At 44.5% G+C, this 22,198-nt stretch overlaps 1 protein-coding gene across 3 annotated transcripts in view; it reads right to left on the bottom strand.

The window, feature by feature from the left end:
* The window catches only part of znf385a (zinc finger protein 385A), a 36,582-nt gene extending 14,869 nt beyond the window's left edge, over window positions 1-21,713 (bottom strand). For 2 of the 3 annotated variants that reach the window (XM_056274757.1, XM_056274758.1), the window contains exons 1-3: window positions 21,621-21,713; window positions 13,882-13,992; window positions 6,237-6,411 (exon numbers count right to left, since the gene is read on the bottom strand). In XM_056274757.1, coding sequence (XP_056130732.1) covers window positions 6,237-6,411; window positions 13,882-13,992; window positions 21,621-21,698 — 364 coding nt within the window. In that variant the 5' untranslated portion in view covers window positions 21,699-21,713. Of the gene's footprint in view, window positions 1-6,228; window positions 6,412-13,881; window positions 13,993-21,620 lie in introns of all 3 variants that reach the window. The other variant, XM_056274759.1, reaches the window with a different exon arrangement.
* Between the last annotated feature and the right edge of the window lie 485 nt (window positions 21,714-22,198).

Genomic DNA, 22,198 nt, shown 5'->3' with positions numbered 1-22,198 from the left:
AATTCACTGGGAGGGGTTAGTGTAAGGTCACAGCTCCATCCAAATTTTCTGATGCACAGCATGAAGACTGCATTGCCTTAATTCACTCATTCACTCATTAAAAGAACTGAAGTACACTGAAGTATACTGAGTCAAGTTAATGGGGAGGTTGGTTGATCAATCCCAGGGATTAAATACAGATAATTCACATTTGGTCCAAAGGAACTTGTGCTGTACTTTGACGGTTAGAATGGAAATGAATAGGGCATCCGGGTGGCGTAACGGTCTATTCCGCTGCCTAATAACACGGATCGGTGGTTCGAATCCCCGTGTTACCTCTGGCTTGGTCAGGCGTCCCTTCAGACACAATTGGCTGCGTCTGGGTGGGAAGCTGGTTGTGGGTATGTGTCCTGGTTGCTGCACTAGCGCCTCCTCTGGTCGCTCGGGGTGCCTGTTCAGGGGGGAGGGGGAACTAGGGGGAATAGCGTGATCCTCCCACGTGCTACGTCCCCCTGGCAAAACTCCTCACTGTCAGGTGAAAAGAAGGGCTGGCGACGCCACATGTATCGGAGGAGGCGTGTGGTAGTCTGCAGTCCTCCCCGGATCAGCAGAGGGGGGGCAGCAGCGATCAGGATGGCTCGGAAGAGTAGGGTAATTGGCCGGATACAATTGGGGAGGAAAAAAAAAGAATGGAGATGAATAAGGCAGGGGTCAAAGTTCATCCCAGTTCCCGAAGTGTTGTGAGACACTATTCTGATGCGAGGGTCTAAGGACAGGATGTTGTGGTGCTGTAAAGCCCCTTGAGGCAAATATGTGATATTGAGCTATACAATTGACTTGACTTGACATAATCTGCCGTCTTCATGCAACCGCAGCATAAAAGTCAAAAGCTGACCACAGGATCGCTGGGTGGAGGTAAAATGAGCAAGACAGTGCTTATGTAAGCAGAAACGCATCATTGTTTACAGAACATAAGGCATCCCACTAAAAAGAGAATCAGTAGAAGAATGGGCTCTTCTATATAGTTCAATATAATATAAAGGTGAAAGTAGACAAATGGAAAATAGAAAGGTGACTTATTGCCGTAATCAATCCTGTGCGTTGGTGGAACGGTTTGCGGTGATGCGTACAGTATGCTCCTACTAAATGTCAAACGACAGCAGCGCAGCTCAAACCTAGGTAAACAAATTAAAGAATGCTCCATGAGTTATAACCCATGCACTTACTGCACCAGCGAGGACGGCAGAGGGTGTTTTACCACAGTTTTCGGCCATAATGTTGTTTATGACAGTTTGATGGCAAGTATGTCAAGGTGCGTGTTTGTGGGTGTGTTTGTATGTGTACCTCCTGAGTGAGATTGGGTACAGGGGTTTCTCAGGGGAGGATGAACTCCCCTGCCTGCCCTCAAACACTCTCCTCCTTTTACTTGTTGCCTTTTCTTAATGATTAACGAGCTCAGAAACCCTAGCTGTCCTAACGAGAGCTGCACCTCATTCATAATGCAGCACAGGGCCTTCTCCTCCCTGCCTGGCCTGCATCCTAAAACTGACTCACACACACATGCACATATGTATGCAAGAACACACACACACACGCACACATATACACATATACACATACACTTGCACAGACAAATACAATTTTTGTGTGACTTTTCACAAACTCATGTCGTTGAATATTCGAGAAGTGATTGATCCACTGACTGATCCATGTCAACCACAGAAAGAAAGCAGGGCCCTATCGTTGCTTTGTACGCTGTCTGTCAAACTCCGGGACTGACGACAAATATAGAAAGAGCACGGAAAGCATCAGCTCTGTGAAACTCAACACTATAGTCAGCGCATAGCCATGCAACTCTAGACCTCACATGAAAGTCATCTGTTTAATTGACCTTGGGAGTGTGTGTGTGTGTGTGTGTGTGTGGTAAGAGTGCTATAATGTCAGGGTGGTTTAAACCTGGCCCCTCATTAGAGTGGGAGTGTCAGAATAGGGAGAAAGAAAGAGGATAGGAAGGAGGGAAGGAAGGAGAGCGTCTCTGTCTGAGTAAACAGCTGCCTATCCTTCTCTCACAGGCCCAGCCAAACCCCATGCTCCCTGCGCCAAATCCTCTAAAGCCAAAAGTCTTCTCCTGGGGGGGATGCTGACCACAACCCCTTCGGCCTGCCCTCTACAGTCATATTCCCTACACTTGTGGTTTGGTAGTAAGATAAAGAGCTGGCAGAACGTATTCTAAAAAAGAAATGTAACCGAGTGTCTGACTTTTAGGCCTACAATAAACTCTAAATTTCCCCCCATTTATCAGTAGTGTTGACAAGACGTGCTGCATATTTTCACTGGGGATGATGCAGCCAGTCATTAATAAGGGAAGGTTGAAATATTGGTGCTGGGCTGACTATCACATCTTACTGCCCTGGAATAATTTTAAATTGTGTAAAGCTGATAAGCCAAATCAACAAACTAGCAGCATCAATAACAAACAATACTGCACTGCGTTGCAGTGGTTGTTGTTCAGTGTGGGACATTTTTCTCACAGTCATTCCCTCTGCACTCATATTCACCAGGCCTGTCTGCACTATATGTATGTATATATATATATATATATATATATATATATATATATATATATATATATATATGTGTGTGTGTGTGTGTGTGTGTGTGTGTGTGTGTGTGTGTGTGTGTGTGTGTGTGTGTGTGTGTGTGAGCATTTGTATAGCTGTGTGTCTCTAAATTCAGAGCCCAAGTGTGAACCCTACCAAGCTCCCAGCCCAAGCCACAGATTGTCTGTCTCCCAGCTGGGGCAATGTACAGCTGGCTGCTCCCACAGCTCTGTTCCCTGTCATTGGAGCTGTTATTGTACTGGTGCACTGAGACAAATACACACACACACACACACACACACACACACACACACACACACACACACACACACACACACACACACACACACACACACACACACACACACACATACAAGCAAGTACGCTAACCAGGAAGGCACTAGCTCGCAGGGTCACGAGAAAGAGGCTTGGATGGAAAAAAGCATTCTTTCACATGTTACTGATTTCAGATTTAGACCATGGCAGGCTTGTTTTGGCTCCACAGTCCTCTTGGAGCTCTCTTAGGGAACTTTCATTGATGGACGCCGGGCTGGAGGTGTCTCACTGTAAGATCCCCTTTGGGATCTTACAAGAGGTGAACGGACTGGTATTTCACAGCTAGGCGGATAGCAGACGAAAACAACGGTGGAGAGAAATGGCTACCTTTTCAAAGAGAGAAGAAGACAGGCTCGTTGAAATGTTGAGGCCTGAGCTGTGACATAATGTGGTATGTTGGCTTTTATCGGAATCTGAGGGGGGAAAAACAACAACCCTTTTTATCGCGTTTGCTCTGTGCCTTCCTATAGATGTAGAAACCTTTGTAAATGTCACCAAAACATGGCGGGTACACCCAGTGTTTTAGTGTTTCATGCATTCTCTCGGTGGTGACACATTCTCTCAGTGTCATCACTGAGAGAATGGAAAGTTCTGGGTAGAGAGAGAGGAGATGGGCAGGGATACAGACTACCCAGACGACTATGAGTTATGGTCTGAAATTGAAGGGAGAAAGAGACAGACAGACAGAGACAGAAAAAGAAAGCGAGACAAAGAGAATTGAAAATGACGAGAAGAGAGACGCTTCTAAACTTGGTAAGTTTGAAAGGGAGAAAGTGCAACAGACTCAATCGTGCTCTCCATCTCCCAACAGCCAATAAAATAAAATACCAACGCTGAATCAATTTTCATTAAAGTCAGATCAGCTGTGCTGTCTGCATCCCTTTAGATATTGGCTTAGATTCCAGTCAATCGATCTCTTTCCCAGTGCCATCTTCTTTACATTTCTGAGACAATCCCCTGCACATTAGTTTAAGAGGGCTTACCCCCACAGTTGGCTGAGACATAACAGTTTATTTTGACTCTTTGACAAATGGTGTTATAATTCCCAATAACTCACTCAATGGTGCCTCTGGCACATGCACTGCCTTGGGGTCTTTTGTAAAGATAGCAAAAATGGCCATGTTGTCAGGCCATGTCGTGTAATGCCAAGTCACCTGCTCACTGTCTAAACAGGGTGGACACTAAACCAGCTTCACAGTGTTCCAACTGAACAGAGCTTTACTGTGGTTTGGCTGGAGCAATACAGGGGATAATTTCTGGTGCAATAATGATGTCTGGACTAAGATAAACCTGTCAATCAACAAGCAAGTGATTTGGTTTCTGGTTTTCATATTGGCCAGTCTTTTCATTCCTGCCATGTGTAGCTTTTGGCTGGATAAGGTAAAATCAATTGTTAACTGGATGCTCTACTTCAATTTTGTTCTATACTATAACAAGAAATAAAAATCCCCCTCTCTCTCGATTTAAAGTTTGTGGTGTGCACTCAGATTTGCCGTCCTACTGTCTCTCATTATTCTCAACAGCAATTTATGATTCAACTTCGATGTGCAATTCCATTAGAACAGGTTCCAGGCTATTGGATTCTCTATTCTAGGCAATGTATGTAATCAGAATTTCTCACATATTTGCTCCTAGGATTAGGATTGTATGCCACTTGAGCAAAGTCAGGGAGAACAAGTGCAATTACCAGTTCAGACTGAAGATTCAACCAAATGAAATGAATGAAAAAAGACAAGTCACTTGAATCAATCGAACCATCCATCCATCCATCCATCCATTATCCAAACCGCTTATCCTGCTCTCAGGGTCACTGGACGCTGAAGCCTATCCCAGCAGTCATTGATGGCCTGATGAACCACTTGAACAATTAATATATGATTCTATAGTTAGTTTCATATTAAAGATATGCTAGGATTTATATTATGGCTATGATTTCTTAGCCATGGTAAAATAAAGGATGGCTGAATTTCAATGTAACCAAGCAGCAACAACCAGGAACGGAAGTTGAATCCAATGCACAAGCGCCAAGTTGCAATTCCAACTGGGCCACTAGGTGGCCGGCTCCAAAACCTTCCTGTCCAGTCAACAAGAGAATTCCCAACTTTTACCTTCAAATACAAAGCCATTAAATAATTTTCTACTTGACACTGAGGTCTCAACTGCTGGTTCAAGTCTGGCACAGTGGTTATTTTTAAATTACACGTCAAGAAGATATTGAGGATTAAAAAAGTGGCATGTTGAGGCACTTTTGCCTTGACTGACATGTCCGTCAACTTGTCAGTCATGGTGTCAACCCAGCTACATCCATGGTCCACCCTGTTGCCCAAATGTGGATTTTCTGGCTCCAACAACTGACAAGATGATGGCAAGCACTGGGGTTCAGAATACCCCTTCAGAAACCAATGTGTGATGTAACAGGCGCTACGTCACTCTTTTTCATACAGTGTATGAATGCTACAAGCTTTAGATATAAAAAGCTTTGAGCTTCCTTCAACCTCATGATCAACTGTTTACACACAGACTTTGCCAACAATGAGCTAAAGTTCCATTCACAACAAGTAGCCGAAAATAGGCTGATCTGAAGTCAGGATTCAGGCTCAAGACTTGGCAATCCGTCATAACGCATTTGCATGTGTTCAGGGCCACTGCAGGGAATATGACTGCATCTTTTGTCCCACTTCTTAAGTTTTCCTCATTTTTTTGGTATCACTGGAAAACCTCTCTTCCTCTTTTTAAAAAGGAAGCTTGGTACAAACATGTGAAATTTTGTGCTCTGGCTCTTTCAGAAACTCTCTGCTTCTTTTAAATCAGGGTGAGAATTTTTTTTTTTTTTGTCATTGTTGCTTTTCTGCTCCTCTTCTATGATGCAACAATGTCTTATTAGGTGCCATAACAAATCTGTTATGGCGCCTAAGCCTTATTCAGCTCATTGCAAACAGAAACAGCTAGGGAGCTGTTTTGAAATGTGTTTACTATAAACAGGTCCAGAACTATGTTGGAACCAGTGAAGTATGCTGGAGTGTGTAGGCTAGAGACTCAACCAAGTCACAATATGATGCCTTTTGTCCTTGGTTGATGGAAACAGACACTAGTCTTCAGCTCAGGGCAGACGACAAAGAAGGAGGAAACACAACATATTCCAAGGCCTGTTTGTTTTTCCTTCATATTTGTAGGGTAGTCATTTCCTGTACCCTGGTTTTCCACTTCATTTCCCAATGATTTGTTCCACAACACTGAGGAGAAAATATGACTCGAGTGGAGCTACAGTACTTGTACCTTCCTTTATAATGCGGTTATTGGACGTCATTTCTACTCTCTTACCTGGTTTGCTAGGGTCGCTGTCAGAGGCAGGGACAGGGGCTCCTGGTGGAGAAGGGGAGGATGTCGTGGGGACAGTTGGAGGTTTTTCCCCCTCCTGAGGGCGGCTCTTAGAGGTCTCGATGCCTTTCACTCTCCTGGCATGGCGGTTGCCTTTGTAGTGGGCTTCTGCCTGACTCTGTAGGAGATCACAGAGGAAAGAGAGCAGGCTTTAGGCTGTAAGCAAACACCAATGCCAACAGGTGAGGTGAATAAAACATTGCAAACTTGTTTTGGCAAACTGACGCTTGTGCGCGCACACGCGCTCATGCATGCTCACGTCATTATTATTGCATGTCATTCAATATACAGAAGGGACTGAGGACCACAGACTGTAAGCAGGATAAATAGCTGGATGGCTGCATGGGAATACAATACAATGAAGAGCTGAGTTACAGTGAAGAGCTGAGTTACAGTGAAGAGCTGAGTTACAATGAAGAGCTGAGTTTGGTAATGGAAACGCCATAAGGATCCTGGATGCTCTCTTACCCCTCGTTCTACTATTATCTTGCATCTCACTGTTTCTCAGTCATCTTCTCTGAACTTTTCTGTCACTTATCGAGCAGTATTTTTATATCCAATGGTAATGTCTGCCTCTCTGTCATCTGTTTGTCTATCTTTAACATTACCAGTCACCGCAAGGTTTTGACATGCAGCCTTCACAGATCCCTTTAGCCTAAAACTCTCTGGACACCCCAGCAGTACCTTGGCTCCAGCCATTTTCATTACTACAGCCAGGCTGACAGACATACCGAGGGGAGTTGAACTCTGGGTTGATGGGATGCCATACTGTCTGCCTTAAGGCCCCATAAGCCACTATACCCCCACCAAACACACATACACACGCACATTTACAGTATACATTATTGATGGGAGGCTGGCAGACGTGGTATCTTACAACATAAATACAGTGATCGGCCCCAGCTGCTCCATGGACAGGTTTAGGTGGCCCTTGGACAAACCTAGACTTAATTGGTTGCCTATAGAGGGGCTAAACTCAAAATATACACACTACCGGGCAGCAGAGGGCATATCTGCAATATGTCAGAGTTGGGATACACAAGGATTACAGACTTTGAGTCTAGAGTTTTTCGGGGCCTAGAGAATGCCACACATTCCAGCAGAGTAAAACACAGCATGGAGTTGCATTACAGAGGCTAGCATGGCTAATCTCTTGTTGAAAAGCTAGCTTCTAGCTAATGTGTTTGCTCTGAGGGTAAACAACAGAGGTGGTTCATCTATCATGGGAGTAGAGGGACATCAGAGCGGACTGTCTTTGTGTGCATGTGTGTGTATGTGTTTCTGTGTGTACAGAGTGGCTCGCACATGACAGATGAGATGTAGGATGTAGTTTTGGCATAAACACACACACACACACACACACACACACGGGCGTTTCTAGGCACAGGCAACCTAGACAGTTGCCTAGGGCATCTGCCGCAGGAACCCCCCCCCCCGCCGCCGCCGCCTTAAAGATATATTTGGGGGCAATACAATCTATATGTATTTTTAATGATTATAAAAATAAAACAAATAACACACGCATTAAGACTTATTTGTTATGAGTGAGATGATGAGAGAGACGGAGGGGGAGGGATCAGGTGTGGACGGTGGGTGAGTGCACCAGTTGACTGTTTATTGCATCTGTTGAACTTTTCGGCCAGTCTGCCTGTACTAATGAAAGCATCGAAGCCATCGAGGGTGCAGTTTAGAAAGAAGAGGAGAGATGAGGAAGAAAGGAGATACAAGTATAGAGCAGTGGTACTCAGACTGCAACTCCCGAGCCACATGCGGCTTTTTGTTGACTATATTGCAGCTCTTTTAAGTCTTCAATTTTGCATTTTCTAGCACTTTTTAACCAAATATTTCACCAGATATAATTGTCTGAGACACTTGCAGCGGTAACCTTCTTCTTCTGATCTATTTGCTGTAGACTATACGCAGCAAAGGTGTACTGCTGCCCTCCACAGTTCATTTGTAGAACTCCACTGAGTCCAGTGCCATGGAGAAAATTAATAACAGTTCTTATTGTTTCACAATGTTCCATGCTGAATATTGATTTCAATGAATGATCTAAAACTCCAATTTCTGACAGCTCTACTTTCATGTGGCTTCTCTCTGTATGATAATTGGTGCATTCCATCAAAGCACGATTCACAGTTTCTAGCAGTAACATTATTAATTCAATTTCCCAGTAAGAGCAACCTATGACCCTACGAAGGTTGGGTGAGGAGGAATATTTTTATAAAGTGGCTCTTTCCAAAAAAACCAAAAAAAATTGTCAATGTGGCTTCTGAGCTGGCCAAGTCTGAATATTGCTGGTATAGAGGTATGTTTTTAATGCGCATTTTTAAAAGCACCTGTCTGTCTCTGGTTTTAGCTATTTGAAATGTAGTGTGCTAAGCTAGCTACCTAGTTAAGCTAGAACTAGAAAAGCTAAGCTAAGCTAGAAAGGTTATTTCCCCTGAAGATGGCGCTATTTTTTGAGGGGGGGTTGGAGATCTTGCCTAGGGCGCCAGAATGGCCAGAAATGCCACTGCATGCACGCACGCACGCACGCACGCACGCACGCACGCACGCACACACACACACACACACACACACACACACACAAACAGAGATAGGCATTTGTGTTTTTCTCGTAAGCCATCTGTTTTTCTTTTCTTCCTTTTTCTCACACATTTTCTTGCTTTCTCTCAACCACACATAGCCAGACATAATAACAAACATAGTGTGTTGATAAACTAGTGTCGCTGTTGAACTACATCATTAGAAAGCCTCAAAATAGCTTGCCTAAAGGTCCTTATGTATATCCAGAAGCATGTTTAGTAGGCCAAATCATATTTCCACCAAGGGAACCATGATCAAGATAATTATTAAGAAGCTGGATTCAAGTCTATTGCTGGGCAGAGAGATGATCTTGGAGTCTGCTGACAGTTAGTCACAGGTGCTGAAATGTCTGAAATAATTTCTTGGGCTGAATGCCTTAAACAAACTAGAGGCTCGTTTCTGAAGATAGACTGACTTGGCAAGGGAGGTGGATGGTGAATAGTAATGCCTGCATGTATCTGTGTGCTCTAAGGCTGTCCTGGTCTGGTACGCAGGAGAAGACATGACCTGGAGTCTACAAAGCCACGTGGCGGTTTTAATTGGTGATGAAAGTCTGGGCTCTGGATTTAGCATCTGATCTGTAACTGTACCCTTTGACAGGGGTCTTAAGAAGCTGCCAGGCCAAAGCCTGTAGATCAAGGTATGTGTGTGTGTGTGTGTGGATGAGTGTGGATGAGTGTGGATGAGTGATGGTGGGGTTGGGGTGGAGGTGCTGGTGGAGGTGGGGAGGGAGGGATTATGTTTTAAGAGAAGTGATCTCGGTGAGATGAAATGGGGAATACAGGGAATTGATGGGCGCGTTGGGGAAGGAGGGCGGTGGTGTGGGGAGCTCTAAGGGAAAGCGACCAGAATGGCATTCTTAACCTCCACTGCCAAGCCAGGAGATCAACTGCCAAGCACTTAGGTGTAAAAGGAAGGCACTGGAAATAGAGAAGAGAGGGTGGAGGAGGCATGCTGCCCTGCAACAGAACTACAGGGCAAGTTAAAATGATGTGAAGAACTGGAAAAGGGGAAATGGGAATGATACGAAAAGAAACGGAAATCACAGAGAGGATCAAGTGCTGTATGCGTTTCATTATAAGGAGGGTACACATTGTACAAGTTTCCTCCTGCATGACTCTCCTTCTAAAAAGAGTGCCAGGATGCTACAAAAGACCACAACTGCTGCTCCAGATAAACCAGCAAGAAAGGGGGGGGGGGGAATAAGAGAGGGACTGTGACGGTGAGTGAGTAGGAGGAGAGAGAGGGAGGGAAAAAAACCGGTGAGTGAGGGAGAAGCAGTGAAGGAGAGAGAAAAAGGAGGAAGGGGAGGGGGGGTGCATCCGTCTAGCCTTGCTGCAGCAGCAGTGACATCGGCTAATGCAGCGAGACGGAGCCTGTGATGTCACTAATGCAGCACACCAACCAAGGTTATTCAACACATTTTACCCTTTAGCACCTTACACCCCCACGAGACGCAGTGACATCAGGGGTAAAGCAGCCCCACATTCTTTCCCCCTCGCTCCTCCACCCCCCTGTCCCTCCCCGCTTCTCTCACTGCATCCCAAGATGCACTGCGGCTGTGAGAGCCAGTCTAATCCATGCCCTTGACGAATGCATCTTATAATAAGTAGTGGCAGCCAATTTGAGGCTTTTCTACATTGTAAATAATGCAGCATGAGGGACAGAGGCCGATAGAAAGAGACAGAGAGGGACTGGTGGAGAGATAGGAAAAGTGAGAAACAGAGAGAGAGAGAAATTCCAAGAGAATTAGAGAGAAAGCTGTATTGTGTTGGAAATGTATGATGGCAAAATAACACCTGAAATGAATGGAGTGAGGAGTGGGTGCAAAATGGGAGGACTGGGTCGTCTGAGGAGAGATACATTGATGATGATCTGGCATACCCTCAGAGCTTCCTTTAGCCTGTGTAATCAAATCAACTCACAGATGGCAGATGATGACAGCAAAATGTCACTGTCAAGGTTATATTATGTTATGTTCGAGGAAATGAAAAACAGGAGCCTGGGATGTATCCAACTGTGTTTTCAGCCATGAAAGCTTTATCCTGACCTTCCTGACCAAATCTAAAACAGGAAAAGTGTGGCTTAGTTTAGTTTAAACGTTTGTTTTGGAAGGGACAATGTACATTAATCAACATTCAAAAGAAATGTAAATGTACCCGAGTTAGCTAATAGGCTAGTTTCCATCGGCAGTGCCTTTGCCTGATGAAGTCATTTCTGCTGTCACGTGAGGAAGAGGTTTTCTCAAGTCTAATTTTGTAGGTTAAAACTGCTTATCTAGAGTTTGCTATATACATATGTGACATTATTGATATGCTGCAGTATGTGTTTATTCTTGTTTGCAGTGGAAGTGGCCATGACAGCAGAGCGGAGGTGTAGTCACACATGCTTGAGAGCAACTGGGTCCTTGTATGTATCTGTGGGTGGGTGTGTGTGTGTGTGTGTGTGTGTGTGTGTGTGTGTCAGTCTTCTGTCTGTCACCTGCTCCATGGAGGCAGGATTCAAAGGACTGTTGCAGATCTCACCTAACCTTAACACACAAATGTGTCCATATGAATGTTATTGCTTATCAGTGACTGTTGGGTATTTTCAGGATTTAATATATTTTCACTTAATGTAAATCACTTAATGTTATTATGTCTTATTGTATATTCTTTTTTTTTTGGCATTTATGTATGTATGTATGTAGTATGTATGTATGTAGTATGTATGGGGCCCATGCTATTGTTTTAGCGCCCTCTATTGGTTATATACACAAGGCCTTATGTGTTGGCTGGTATATATTATTCCTACTGATTATGTCAGATGAAGACTTGATACGTGTTGTTCTGCTTGGCTGCCTCTATGCTTGAAGAATACATTCACAGTATTACTTCACCTGAAGACGGAGTGCCTTAGCTTTTCTCCATGGTTGTCTGTGCTACTTAAGGCCTAATATCAAGCAAGACTTCCTGGATTTTGGTAAACATCTGATCACAAAGAGCCACGCATATCAATAGCTCTGGCAACGACTCCTAGAGGATAAATACTGAGTCTCATCACCAGCCAGTCAGACTAGCTTGGTCTAGTCAGAAAGGCACGAATTGAGGAAGCCTCTTGGATGAGAGGCGAAACGTCTTCACGGATATATACCAAGTCCAGTTGCACTTGATTCAACTCCTTTGGATTCCTGGATTTAGTTTCTTGTACTTTCATTCGCCCCGCTAAAGAGCACCTGTCGTATGAGCCATCAGAGCCATGCAGCAAATCCTCCCTCCATTGTAAACTGTTGCGTCCACATGAATGTGTGCGTATGCGCATACCACTCACACACAAAAGGAGCTTGATTGAGGGAAGTAGGTTCTTATGAAACCTAAGCCTTGAGTCACTTGTGCAGTAAACCAATGTCTTGTTGGGACGCCGCAGTGGAGGAGCTTATTGTCTGTGTAAGGGGGGGAGGGGGTTGGAGGCAGCAAAGTAGACCAGAAAACCGCCCATCTCAGGGTCCATTTCAGAATGTCCCAGCTGTTTGGGTCACTGACAGTTCCCTGCGAGGTACAGCGCTTAGCTCTAATTGGCTGGACTGCATCAATATTTACACATATGCTTATGTGTCTTGTAAAAGGGTCACGTTCTAGGTTACGAGCAGTATTCCTCGCCCCTCTCGGCATATGTTTTCATGTGTTAGAAAAGCTCCCACTGACAAGCTAAGCTTTCTAGTCTTAAGGTAAATATTTGGCTGAATACGATGTCAAAAATATACCCTACATTGTACGTGTCTGATATATTTCGTTGTTTAGCCACAATCTACCACTGTAAATCTATATATCTTCTGTGCACAAGTCAAAGGCTGGCGTTATTATCGAAATGTATTCAAAGTTTTACATTTGATTATATCGTAATTTTCTCCAGCAGGGTTTATTATTACTAAGCTAGTCACTATATGAGAAGATGCATCACGTTTCCTACAGTATTTCATAATATAAACATCCCTGTCACACTGTTTCCTGTTGCTTTTGAAAACATACAGACAGAAACATTGGCAGCATTGAGGCCCAAGATTACAGCCTTGCAGATCCCTGACCACGTGGAAGCCATGATTGTAGGTCCAAGTGGGTATATATAGCTCAGGTCCACTCCCTTGTATCGTGTGCTATGGGGAATAGACTGCCCTGGCTCTGAAGTTTGTGTCTCAAAAATACAGACCATCACAGCCAAATTATACACTGCATGAAAGAATAACTATGAGATCCGGCAATGATACTGTGATTTGCCTATCCTATCGGACCGAGGCATCTAGCGAACACTGAGTGGATCGTTTACACTCCACATTAAGTACTGCTTCACAACTCAATAGCTGTTTTCCTTCATGTGTCATTTGAAATTTACTAAACTTGTCATTGCAATTAAACTCCCATTATGAGTTTAGAAATATAAACCACACCATATGGACAAAGAGCTGAAGCTGTGCAAGTGGAATGATCAAGTGGTACAAAAACAGGAAAATGCAGCTTTGCCACATACATGTGGGGAGATTTTAACTTCACAGGATGCTAATGCGAAATTGACTTTCAACATGTGCAAGATCCTAATCAAGCTGTTTTGATGTTGATTGGCAAGAGAAAATCCCTTTGAAAATGGGGGAGAAAATCCAATTTCACGCTCTGGGCGTCTCCACTGGCACTCGAAGCCCACTGCTCCAGAGCTTAGTGCCTCTATGAACCCCTAACTTTGCTCTCCTAAAATTCCAGCGACGGCTCAACTGCCAAAACATAACCCAAACAAAATGTACCAAACATGTCCTCTCTATCGATATGCGGTGCGGGGAGGATGCACAACAACAAACAGGACAGACATTCTTTTTGGATAAGTCTCCTGGGTGCACGGTGTATGTGTGTGAATTTGTACTTGTGTTGGTATTTAGTGTATGTGGAAGACGGAGATAGAGAGAGCACACACACACACACACACACACACACGTGTGCACTATGTTTGGTTGCACTGGAGTCTATTACTGTACCTCGGAGTTGAAGCGGATTTGGCAGACGTTACAGGAGATGACTGGTCGCTTAGTTTTAACCAGTGGAACTCCAAAGGTGTGATTGATCACCGCCTTCTGCACCGGGTCCATCTGACAGCGAGAAAGACAGCACAAGAGAGAGAGAGAGAAAGGGAGGGGGGGAGGCAGACAAAGACAAACAGAAAAAAGGAGATAAGAGAAATATGTGAGAAAGTTCTCCTTCAGTATAGTTTTTTACACTCAAGAGTCCCAGTGGTTGGAGTAGACAGGCCAGTCAATCATATTGATAGGGGTTGAATGCAATATGCCCCCTATACCAGATGGTAGAGGCCAGTGGTTAGTAGAGAGGCCACAGATCACATGTACCGCCAGGACCACCAGTGGTCCACCATTTTACTGCCCAAAAGAAATCAAATTACCATACACATCTGTGCACAGAGAGCAAACTCACTGACTCCAGCAAAAAATGTATGTAGTCATTTTGTCTCATATTCACCCTTAAAATAACATTCTTCTCAAAATAATTGAATAAATCTGCCAGCGGAATGCAATAATTTGACTAGTTGAATGCAGTTAATGTTTTTTTCAACAATTTTTGTGTGCTTAACAGTGTCAGAATGGCTACACGTGTGTTTAGCAGCCAGTGGTCTTGAGTGTTGAAAGAGTGTTGCTACAACTGGGAATCACACACATTGCATACAGCCTATTAAAGCCTTACTTATGATTCAAATCAGGTTGTTACAATAGCTTCATGCTAGCCTGGTACTAATTGTTTCAGCTGGGATGTCCATCACTGGGGGATGTTAAGCACCTCGTATAAATTTAACCATCTCGCTTTAGCAGCTCGCTAGTGTGTTAGTGGCTAAGTACCCACATTTAAACATAGTCCCAGACAAAAAGACCTGGGAAATCCAGCTTACACTGACCTGAACAGTCTCCACACTATTATCTGTCTATGTCTGAAGTAGAATTTATCTAGCGATCATGGCTAATTGACATTAGCATTAGCCTGGAGCCCATGGCTGGTGTAGAGTTCCACCAGAGACAATTGTCTGGCACTTCGTCTAGCATGTGCAAGCATTGGCAGACAGCTCGGCCAGGCAAAATAAAAGCTTATGTGACATAAAACAGGAACTCCCCAAGCAAGTGTCCTGGCCTGATGGACAAATCTGTTTTGATTCTGTAAGTTTTGTGCACTAACCAATGCGGTAAATTACTGCTTGGGGCTTCAAAAAAACATTTTCCTTGTATTGGTAAGGCAGTGAAGGAATTTTCCAGAAGACACACCATTTCTGATTCGACCCTGTTGATTCCAAGAACCTGACAGAGCCTAAATTAGTCCATTTGGCTCATCACTGAGTTTAATTTGGCTAATCATCAAACTTTCCCTCTAGCTACCTTGCACCAGCAGCTACAGTCTCATCTAATATGAAAATGGCTCAGGATTTTGGCCTGTAGAGTGACAGAGGGGAGGGAGAGGCTGAAATGAATATTTTCGTATGTCAAACAAAAACATTTTGAAATTCTACACAGGGCTTGTTACTTGGCAACCCCAAGAAAACAGGGCAAGCAGAGAGAAAGTAAGAAGAGGAGAGAGAGAGAGAGAGATGGGGGGGCATGATGGGGGGCAAGCCAGCTGTCTTGGGTACAGGATGAGGCAGATACTCTTTCATCTAGAATAGAGAGACCGAGAGAGAAACAGACAGACAAAATTAAACAAAGGGAGAAAGAGAAAAGTAAGACAGAGGGAAAAAATGAGTGAGAAAGAGAGAAAGGGCCTGTTCTCAGGCAAGAGACCTCGGCCGGACATCCTCACATCTCACATTCTTATCTCATTTGGCTGTCTTCCCTGCACTCTGACTTCCACAACCCCCCCCCCCCAAAAGAAAAAACTGATCCTTTCCACCTTGTTATAGACTAGCCTTCGCTGCTATTGCTGTGATGAAGGGAGGAGGAAAGGATATTGAGCAATGACGTCAGCAGATTATAGCTATCGAAACGGCATGAATCGCTAAGCAGTGAGTCTGCAACAGCAAGCTGGGCCCCGTGATAAATCCTACAAAAGTAACATATTTCATCAGTCAACTGTGGGGTTTTCCGTTTATTCCTCTGACGAACAGATGAAATCATAGCAACTGTAAATGTTGCTAAATCTACATCCAGCATAACTGAATGGTGTCCAAGCCATTACCTCCCCTCCTACCCACCCTGCTGCGCACGCACACACACAAACACACACACACACACACACACACACACACACACACACACACACACACACGTATGTATGTATATGACACATTAATGACCACTGACCCACTAGCCACTAGTGGAGTAATGTACAGTGAGTCACTGGAGACCTCCACCCAGTGTTCTGGGTGGAGGTCTGTTATGACCCCGCTAGTCAACTCAGTTGTTGAAAAGCACTATCCAGCAGCCAAGTGCCTGCTCAACATGCCTCATCCAAATGTCATAAAAAAAAGCCTTTCGGCCTGAAATGAGAGCGCTCTCTAGAGACGTGATTTAGGAATTCCTATTTGAATATGGTAAGGAACCTGGCTGGTGAAAGTAAACCACAGAGCCTATTGATTTTTAGCATCCTGCGGGGGCCATAACAGCATTTCCATAGGCCATCAATATCTTAATGCTGAAATGGCTTTTGTTAATGCAGGGCAAACTCTGAAACTGGCTCTAGTCCCCAACAGTGACATGTCTGTCCAGCCATACATCTCTGAACATTACAATACACTCCTTTATTTTCTATCTATTTCTCTATTGTACCCCCCCCCCCGCAATCACTCTTTGCCCCTCCCCTCTCTCCATAGTGTGTTTCGATCAATGCACCACGATGAACTGTTGGGGAGTGTTGAATTCCAGCGGTCAAGAACGCGCTGCTGCGACTTTCAGAAGGACTTTTCTGGCAGAGACAGTCAATTTTGAGGCATGCCAAATAAAAAAATAATAATAATAATAAATAGTAAAAAAAAAAAACAAGTTTTACTTTCAAGTTGGGCCCAGTTTGAGGCACAGAGGAGTGCCTAATGTGAATAGGTCTCCCCCCGGCTCCAGTTCTCTGAACGTGTCCAACGCTAATGTTTGTGTTTAAGTACTCACCCTCTTCTCCTCTGGGTCTGCTGGGGCTTGGAGCTGCATTGGTCCTCCTGTGTGTGTGCTGCTAGCTGTGGTGTGTGTTTGGGTCTCGGCGTGTGTGAGGGTGAGAGCGTGTGGCATTCTGTCTTCACTCATTCAGACTCCTGGTTAGCTATCGATGCCAAATACAAACTACAATGGGACTGGTGCCTAGTGATGCATTGCCGGCTAAGTTTTCTGTTTGCTTTCCTCCTTTCGGGTCTGTCTCTGCCCCTCCTCGTGTCTAAGTTGCTGCCAAGAGAAGTAAGTGTTTGCCGTGAGGGTTTTCTCCAAAATCTCTCTCTCGCTCTCCTTCTTCACTGACACATCACCTAACAAGTGCCTGTCTCTTCTGCTCAGCCTCCTCTCCTTTGTTCTCCGCTCTTCTTTCTTTTCCCTCTCTCACGCTTCCCTGTAGTACTTTTCCCTCACTGTATGCTCCCACTTTTCTCCTCCCCCTCTCCCTCTTTTTCATGCATACTCAAACAATCCGTCCAGATGCAGCCGGTGTTGTGTGTCATGCTCTCTTCTCCTCTCTTCTCCTCCCCTTCTCCCAACCCTCCCTTCTTCCCTCCCTCGGTTCTCATCATCTATCAAATGTCATCCTAAGCTTAGCAGAAGTTTTGCCCCCCAACCACAAACTCAAAACCGCATTCCCCCCAAACCATAACCCACATGCTCAACCGTACACTAACACACACACACACAGACACACACACACAGGCGCGTGCACACTAGCATACTAACACACTAACATACAAAAATACACACGCATCAACTGTATGCCATCCCTGTCTGACCTCACGTTACACTGACCACCAACTGTTCAATCACATGCACATGGGTGAGCACTTTCTGCAAGACCTCATTACACAGACACATCAGAAGTGATGTAGACCCACGTGTGACTGTGCAAAGCAAAACACACCCTAATGGGCTATCATATTCATCTCTGTAAGTATTACACCGCTCCGCCTGTTAAAACCCGTGGAGGCTCTCAGAAGGTCCATGGCGGTTGGTGTTTCCCCTGACAACTAGCGGGAGATTTGTCTTGGAAGATAATTGCATTAATAAAAACCACAGAAAACAATAGAAAAGAAAAGAAGAAAAAAGGTAAACTGCTGCTGATTAGGACCCCCAAGGCCATTGAAAAAACCTGCTTGGAGAGGGTCATTAAGCAAGTAAGTCAGCCGTTATTTATAGTGTGCCTTTCAAAGCAGCAGCTACACAAGGCACTGTGCACAAATCAAAATAAATGGGAAACGAGCTGATTTATAAAATGTATAAAGACAAAATAAAAATGGCAAATATATAATACAAAAAGTACTGGGGGGGGGACAACACATTAAATTAAATGCCACAAAGATGGGACTTTAAAAGCTTGTTAAACCTCAAAACAGACGCGGCAAACTTAATGTTATAGGAGATGCAGGCCCAGAGCGAAGGAGAGACCTCTGCAAATGCACAGGGAGGGAGGGGAGGAGGGAGGGGAGGGCGCTGCAGCAGGTGAGCTTCAACAAGTCTGCGCACTGCTTCGCATGATTAGACACCTTCATTGGAAATTCCTGACTTTGCAGGCAGAGCGAGTCCATGTTGAGGCAGGTGTCTCGGCTCACAAGTGCATGCACATGTGCGTGCACGTGCATGCATGTTTGTAAGTGTGTGCGTGTGTGTGTGTGCATGCGTGCATGTGCATCTCCATACTGAGACCAGCTGCTACAGATAAATTATTCAGCCTCGTCACTGTCTAAAGGCACATTGGGCCAGACAGGCAGGTAGAGGACAAATCACATTAGAGAGCCATTAAAACTGTATAGGGCTTGGGGAGAGGCCATTTCTCTGCTATGGGGTGGATAACACTCAACTTGGAGTACGGTCTCATTAAGACTGTACAAACTCAGCACAGATGACTTGTAAATAGAGGATGAGAGAATAACAGAATTAGCTGGTGGCCAGCTTAGTTTGAAAGCGCCACTCTGTTGTACAGGGACCTGATTTAATTAATGCTGTAATAAGGTGCCTTTGTTGAAATAGTGCACATGACTTTATTTTACTATCAATATGTTGTTCAGACACACATAAGTAAGGAACAATAATCAAAAACAATGGACTTTGATCCAACTATAGTAAATTAATCCTGCTTACACTTTGCGTTCATTCAGTCAAATGAAGTGCTGTAAATGAACAGCACACAAATGATAATGGTTTTTTTTTTTTATTGTGATTTTGAGATACTTTATTGATCCCCGTAGGGAAAGTGTGCTCTGCATTTAACCCATCCTAGCTGTGTAGCTAGCAGCAGTGGGCAGCCACCATGCAGCACCCGGGGAATTTTACTGAAAACGAGTGAAAAAGATCTGTCACTGATGAGGCTTAATTCATTTTATTGCTTATGCAAATCGTTTGCTTTGCAGAATTTTCTCAAATCAACTGAATTTATATTGGGATATTCATCATATTTCAAAATCGTAACACTTGCTTTTGGAAAATTTCCGAAAAAAGGTAAAACCACATGAAAATAGGTGGCATTATTGGTACGTTTGGCATGCTTTTTCGTAGTCCAAGAAAAGTAATATATTATGATCAAACACAAAGTGACTCATCAGGGTTTGACCAAAGCAGAACATGAATATCCTTCATTGTGCACACATTTATCTTCCTAAAAACCTCATGTGCAATAAAAACAAAGCTACAAAACATTCATTTCACTTTAGGTAATTCAATATAAATTGACTAAATGACTCAACAACTTTAAACACATGTCCATGTAAACAGCTAAAGGCAGGGGCTTTCACTTTAACTGAAACACATGATCACTGTCAACAACTGGACCTTAAAGTGCAGCAATCAAAGCCAGATTTTCTTACACAACTGTTGCAACATGTACTATATAGACCCCCAAATCCTCCTCTCCCTTCTTTGTCTCGTTTAAAAACCCATTTCGCACCCGTGCGAGTGAATCGTCCTGGTGTGTCAGTCACTCTGTGTTTTATTTCTACTGCACAGAATGCAGTAAATCCTGTAAAGTGTGTCCCTGTACGCATCGGCGCTGAGGTCAGTCTGTCCTCCGAGCCTCTCCTATGGCCCCATCTCCTGGCCAGAGGGCTGCAAAACACCACTGCTTTGTGACTAGCAGCAGCTCAAGCTATTAACATTCACAACATCCCTGTGGACCTGCAGACGTACTCGGTTCTCTTCGGAGGAGAGTGGAGAGTGCTGGGATACGTGAGGGGAACATTCGTCGAGAAAAAAGGAGTGAATGAAACCGTCAGATGGGGATGAAACGACTCAAAGACGGCAAGAGAGTGAGACGATGGGAGATATTGAGTAAGACAGGCACAGAGAGAGAGAGAGAATGATTTCAGGGCTATAATAACAGATGTGCGAGTGGAAACTAACACTAACTCTATTAATCTAGCACGTCTGCTGGGTCCATTCTTGATTTAACCTCAGTGAGAGTGCTTACAGTTATGGCCCATGGGGGACGATTAAAATGGCTGCACAGTGAAACTGTGGCTAACAGTCTCTGGACTGCTATGGTGTTTGCTGTTACTCTCCTTGTAGTGTTACACGCAGTCAAGGCACATACCGAATACATGGCGACAAGACCTCGTTATGCCATTCCCGGTATATTGCTGCCAAATGTACGGGGCTGACCCAAACATCTACACACATATGGAGTAAATGTCACAGGCATGTGCTCCAGAAATAGCATCGCCCCCTATACGTGTTAAGATGTTTTTACATACTGCTGACTAGAAATGAGTTTACTCCCTCCTTAATGGAGTCCGGGGAAGCGCTTGGCATATTATGCTGAGACGGGTAAATTGTAAATGTCCCCACGGTGGAATATAAATGTACAGATGTTAATCACAGTATGGGGACGCAGGAGGACTCCAGCGCCCGGAAGCCAAATAGCACATCAAACACAATTTCTAGGGTTTGAAGTATTGGGCACGACCATGGCCTTCAAACCTCCCCTTCATCTGCCGCTGCTTTGATTTGAATAATGGAGAAAATGTGTAGTTCAGGGCAGCGGCATATGTGTCTCACCAGATAGTCTGCACAGGTATCTCGCACACACGCGCCACTTTCTGCCGTTTCCAACATGCGTTTTGGATGCACAGCAGCACAGCGCCTTTCACAGACTGCACCAGGAAGCACAAATTAAAACAGTGAAGTTGATGGCCAACGCATTTCCTGTCTCAACCTCTCGCTTCGTACAGTTTCAAACAAAATTTCATTTCATTCTGCCAATAGTATCCTTCTGTTGTGTTGCCACGTTCATGAAATCTTACAAAACTCTGAATGGAAAAACAACTTCAATCTGCAGCACTTGACGGTAAGTGAGTATATGCTAGATTAGCCGATACAATGCCCGACACACAGCTTGGGTCTCAGGGAAAGTCTTTTTTAAGAACGTGACCACCATGAGAACTCTGAAAATCCCTGTGTCTGTTTACTTAGTCGAGGCACTCTGCTGTGTCTTTAAGCTCTACTGCACCGACATCCTCCTTATCCCCCCCCCCCCCAATGACTGCAGTAAATGTTTGCATGAGTGTGTGTGTGTGTGTGTGTGTGTGTGTGTGTGTGTGTGTGTGTTAACTCACTGTGTTAAAGTTGTGGAAGAGGCCCATGCTGTGTGGTGGTGGGGCGGTCTCCATGGGAAACTGCAGGAATGGCTTCATGTCCAGGTGGGGCTGGATCACCGTGGGGGTCCGCAAGAACGTTGGCACTGCTGCCCCTGCCCGGTTTATACCTCCTAGCAGATAGGACAGATAGAGAGCGAGAGAGAGAGGGAGAGTGGGAGAGGTAGAAAAAGAGTGTAAAAACAAACATTCATTGTTTTGCTCATCCGTACATGGTGCACTGGTTGCCCCACAGTGAAAGTACAATAAACCATAACTGCTTTGCATAGGCTGCTGGCTTTTTCGACACTTCCCCTGCAGACGGTGCAGACGGAAACTGTGGGGCACCCGAGAGCGGCACACGATCACAAATCTCTGAAAAGCACATAGCATTTTGGCCATCAAAGACAATTGATGGATGGTTGTGGACAGACACTCTGGTTTTGTTGACAACTTGTCAAATCTGAAGTGCCAAAGTGTGATGACACTGCCGCGCAAAAGCACTGCGATATTGAGGGTTTGTGAGCCTTACGTACTTCTCTTCGGCACTGAGGCGTTTT

The sequence above is a fragment of the Lampris incognitus genome, chromosome 2 (genome assembly GCF_029633865.1).
Source record: "Lampris incognitus isolate fLamInc1 chromosome 2, fLamInc1.hap2, whole genome shotgun sequence".
Taxonomy (NCBI): Eukaryota; Metazoa; Chordata; class Actinopteri; order Lampriformes; family Lampridae; genus Lampris; species Lampris incognitus.
The sequence above is the reverse complement of the archived record's forward strand: the minus strand, read 5'-3'. Positions and strand labels throughout refer to the sequence as shown.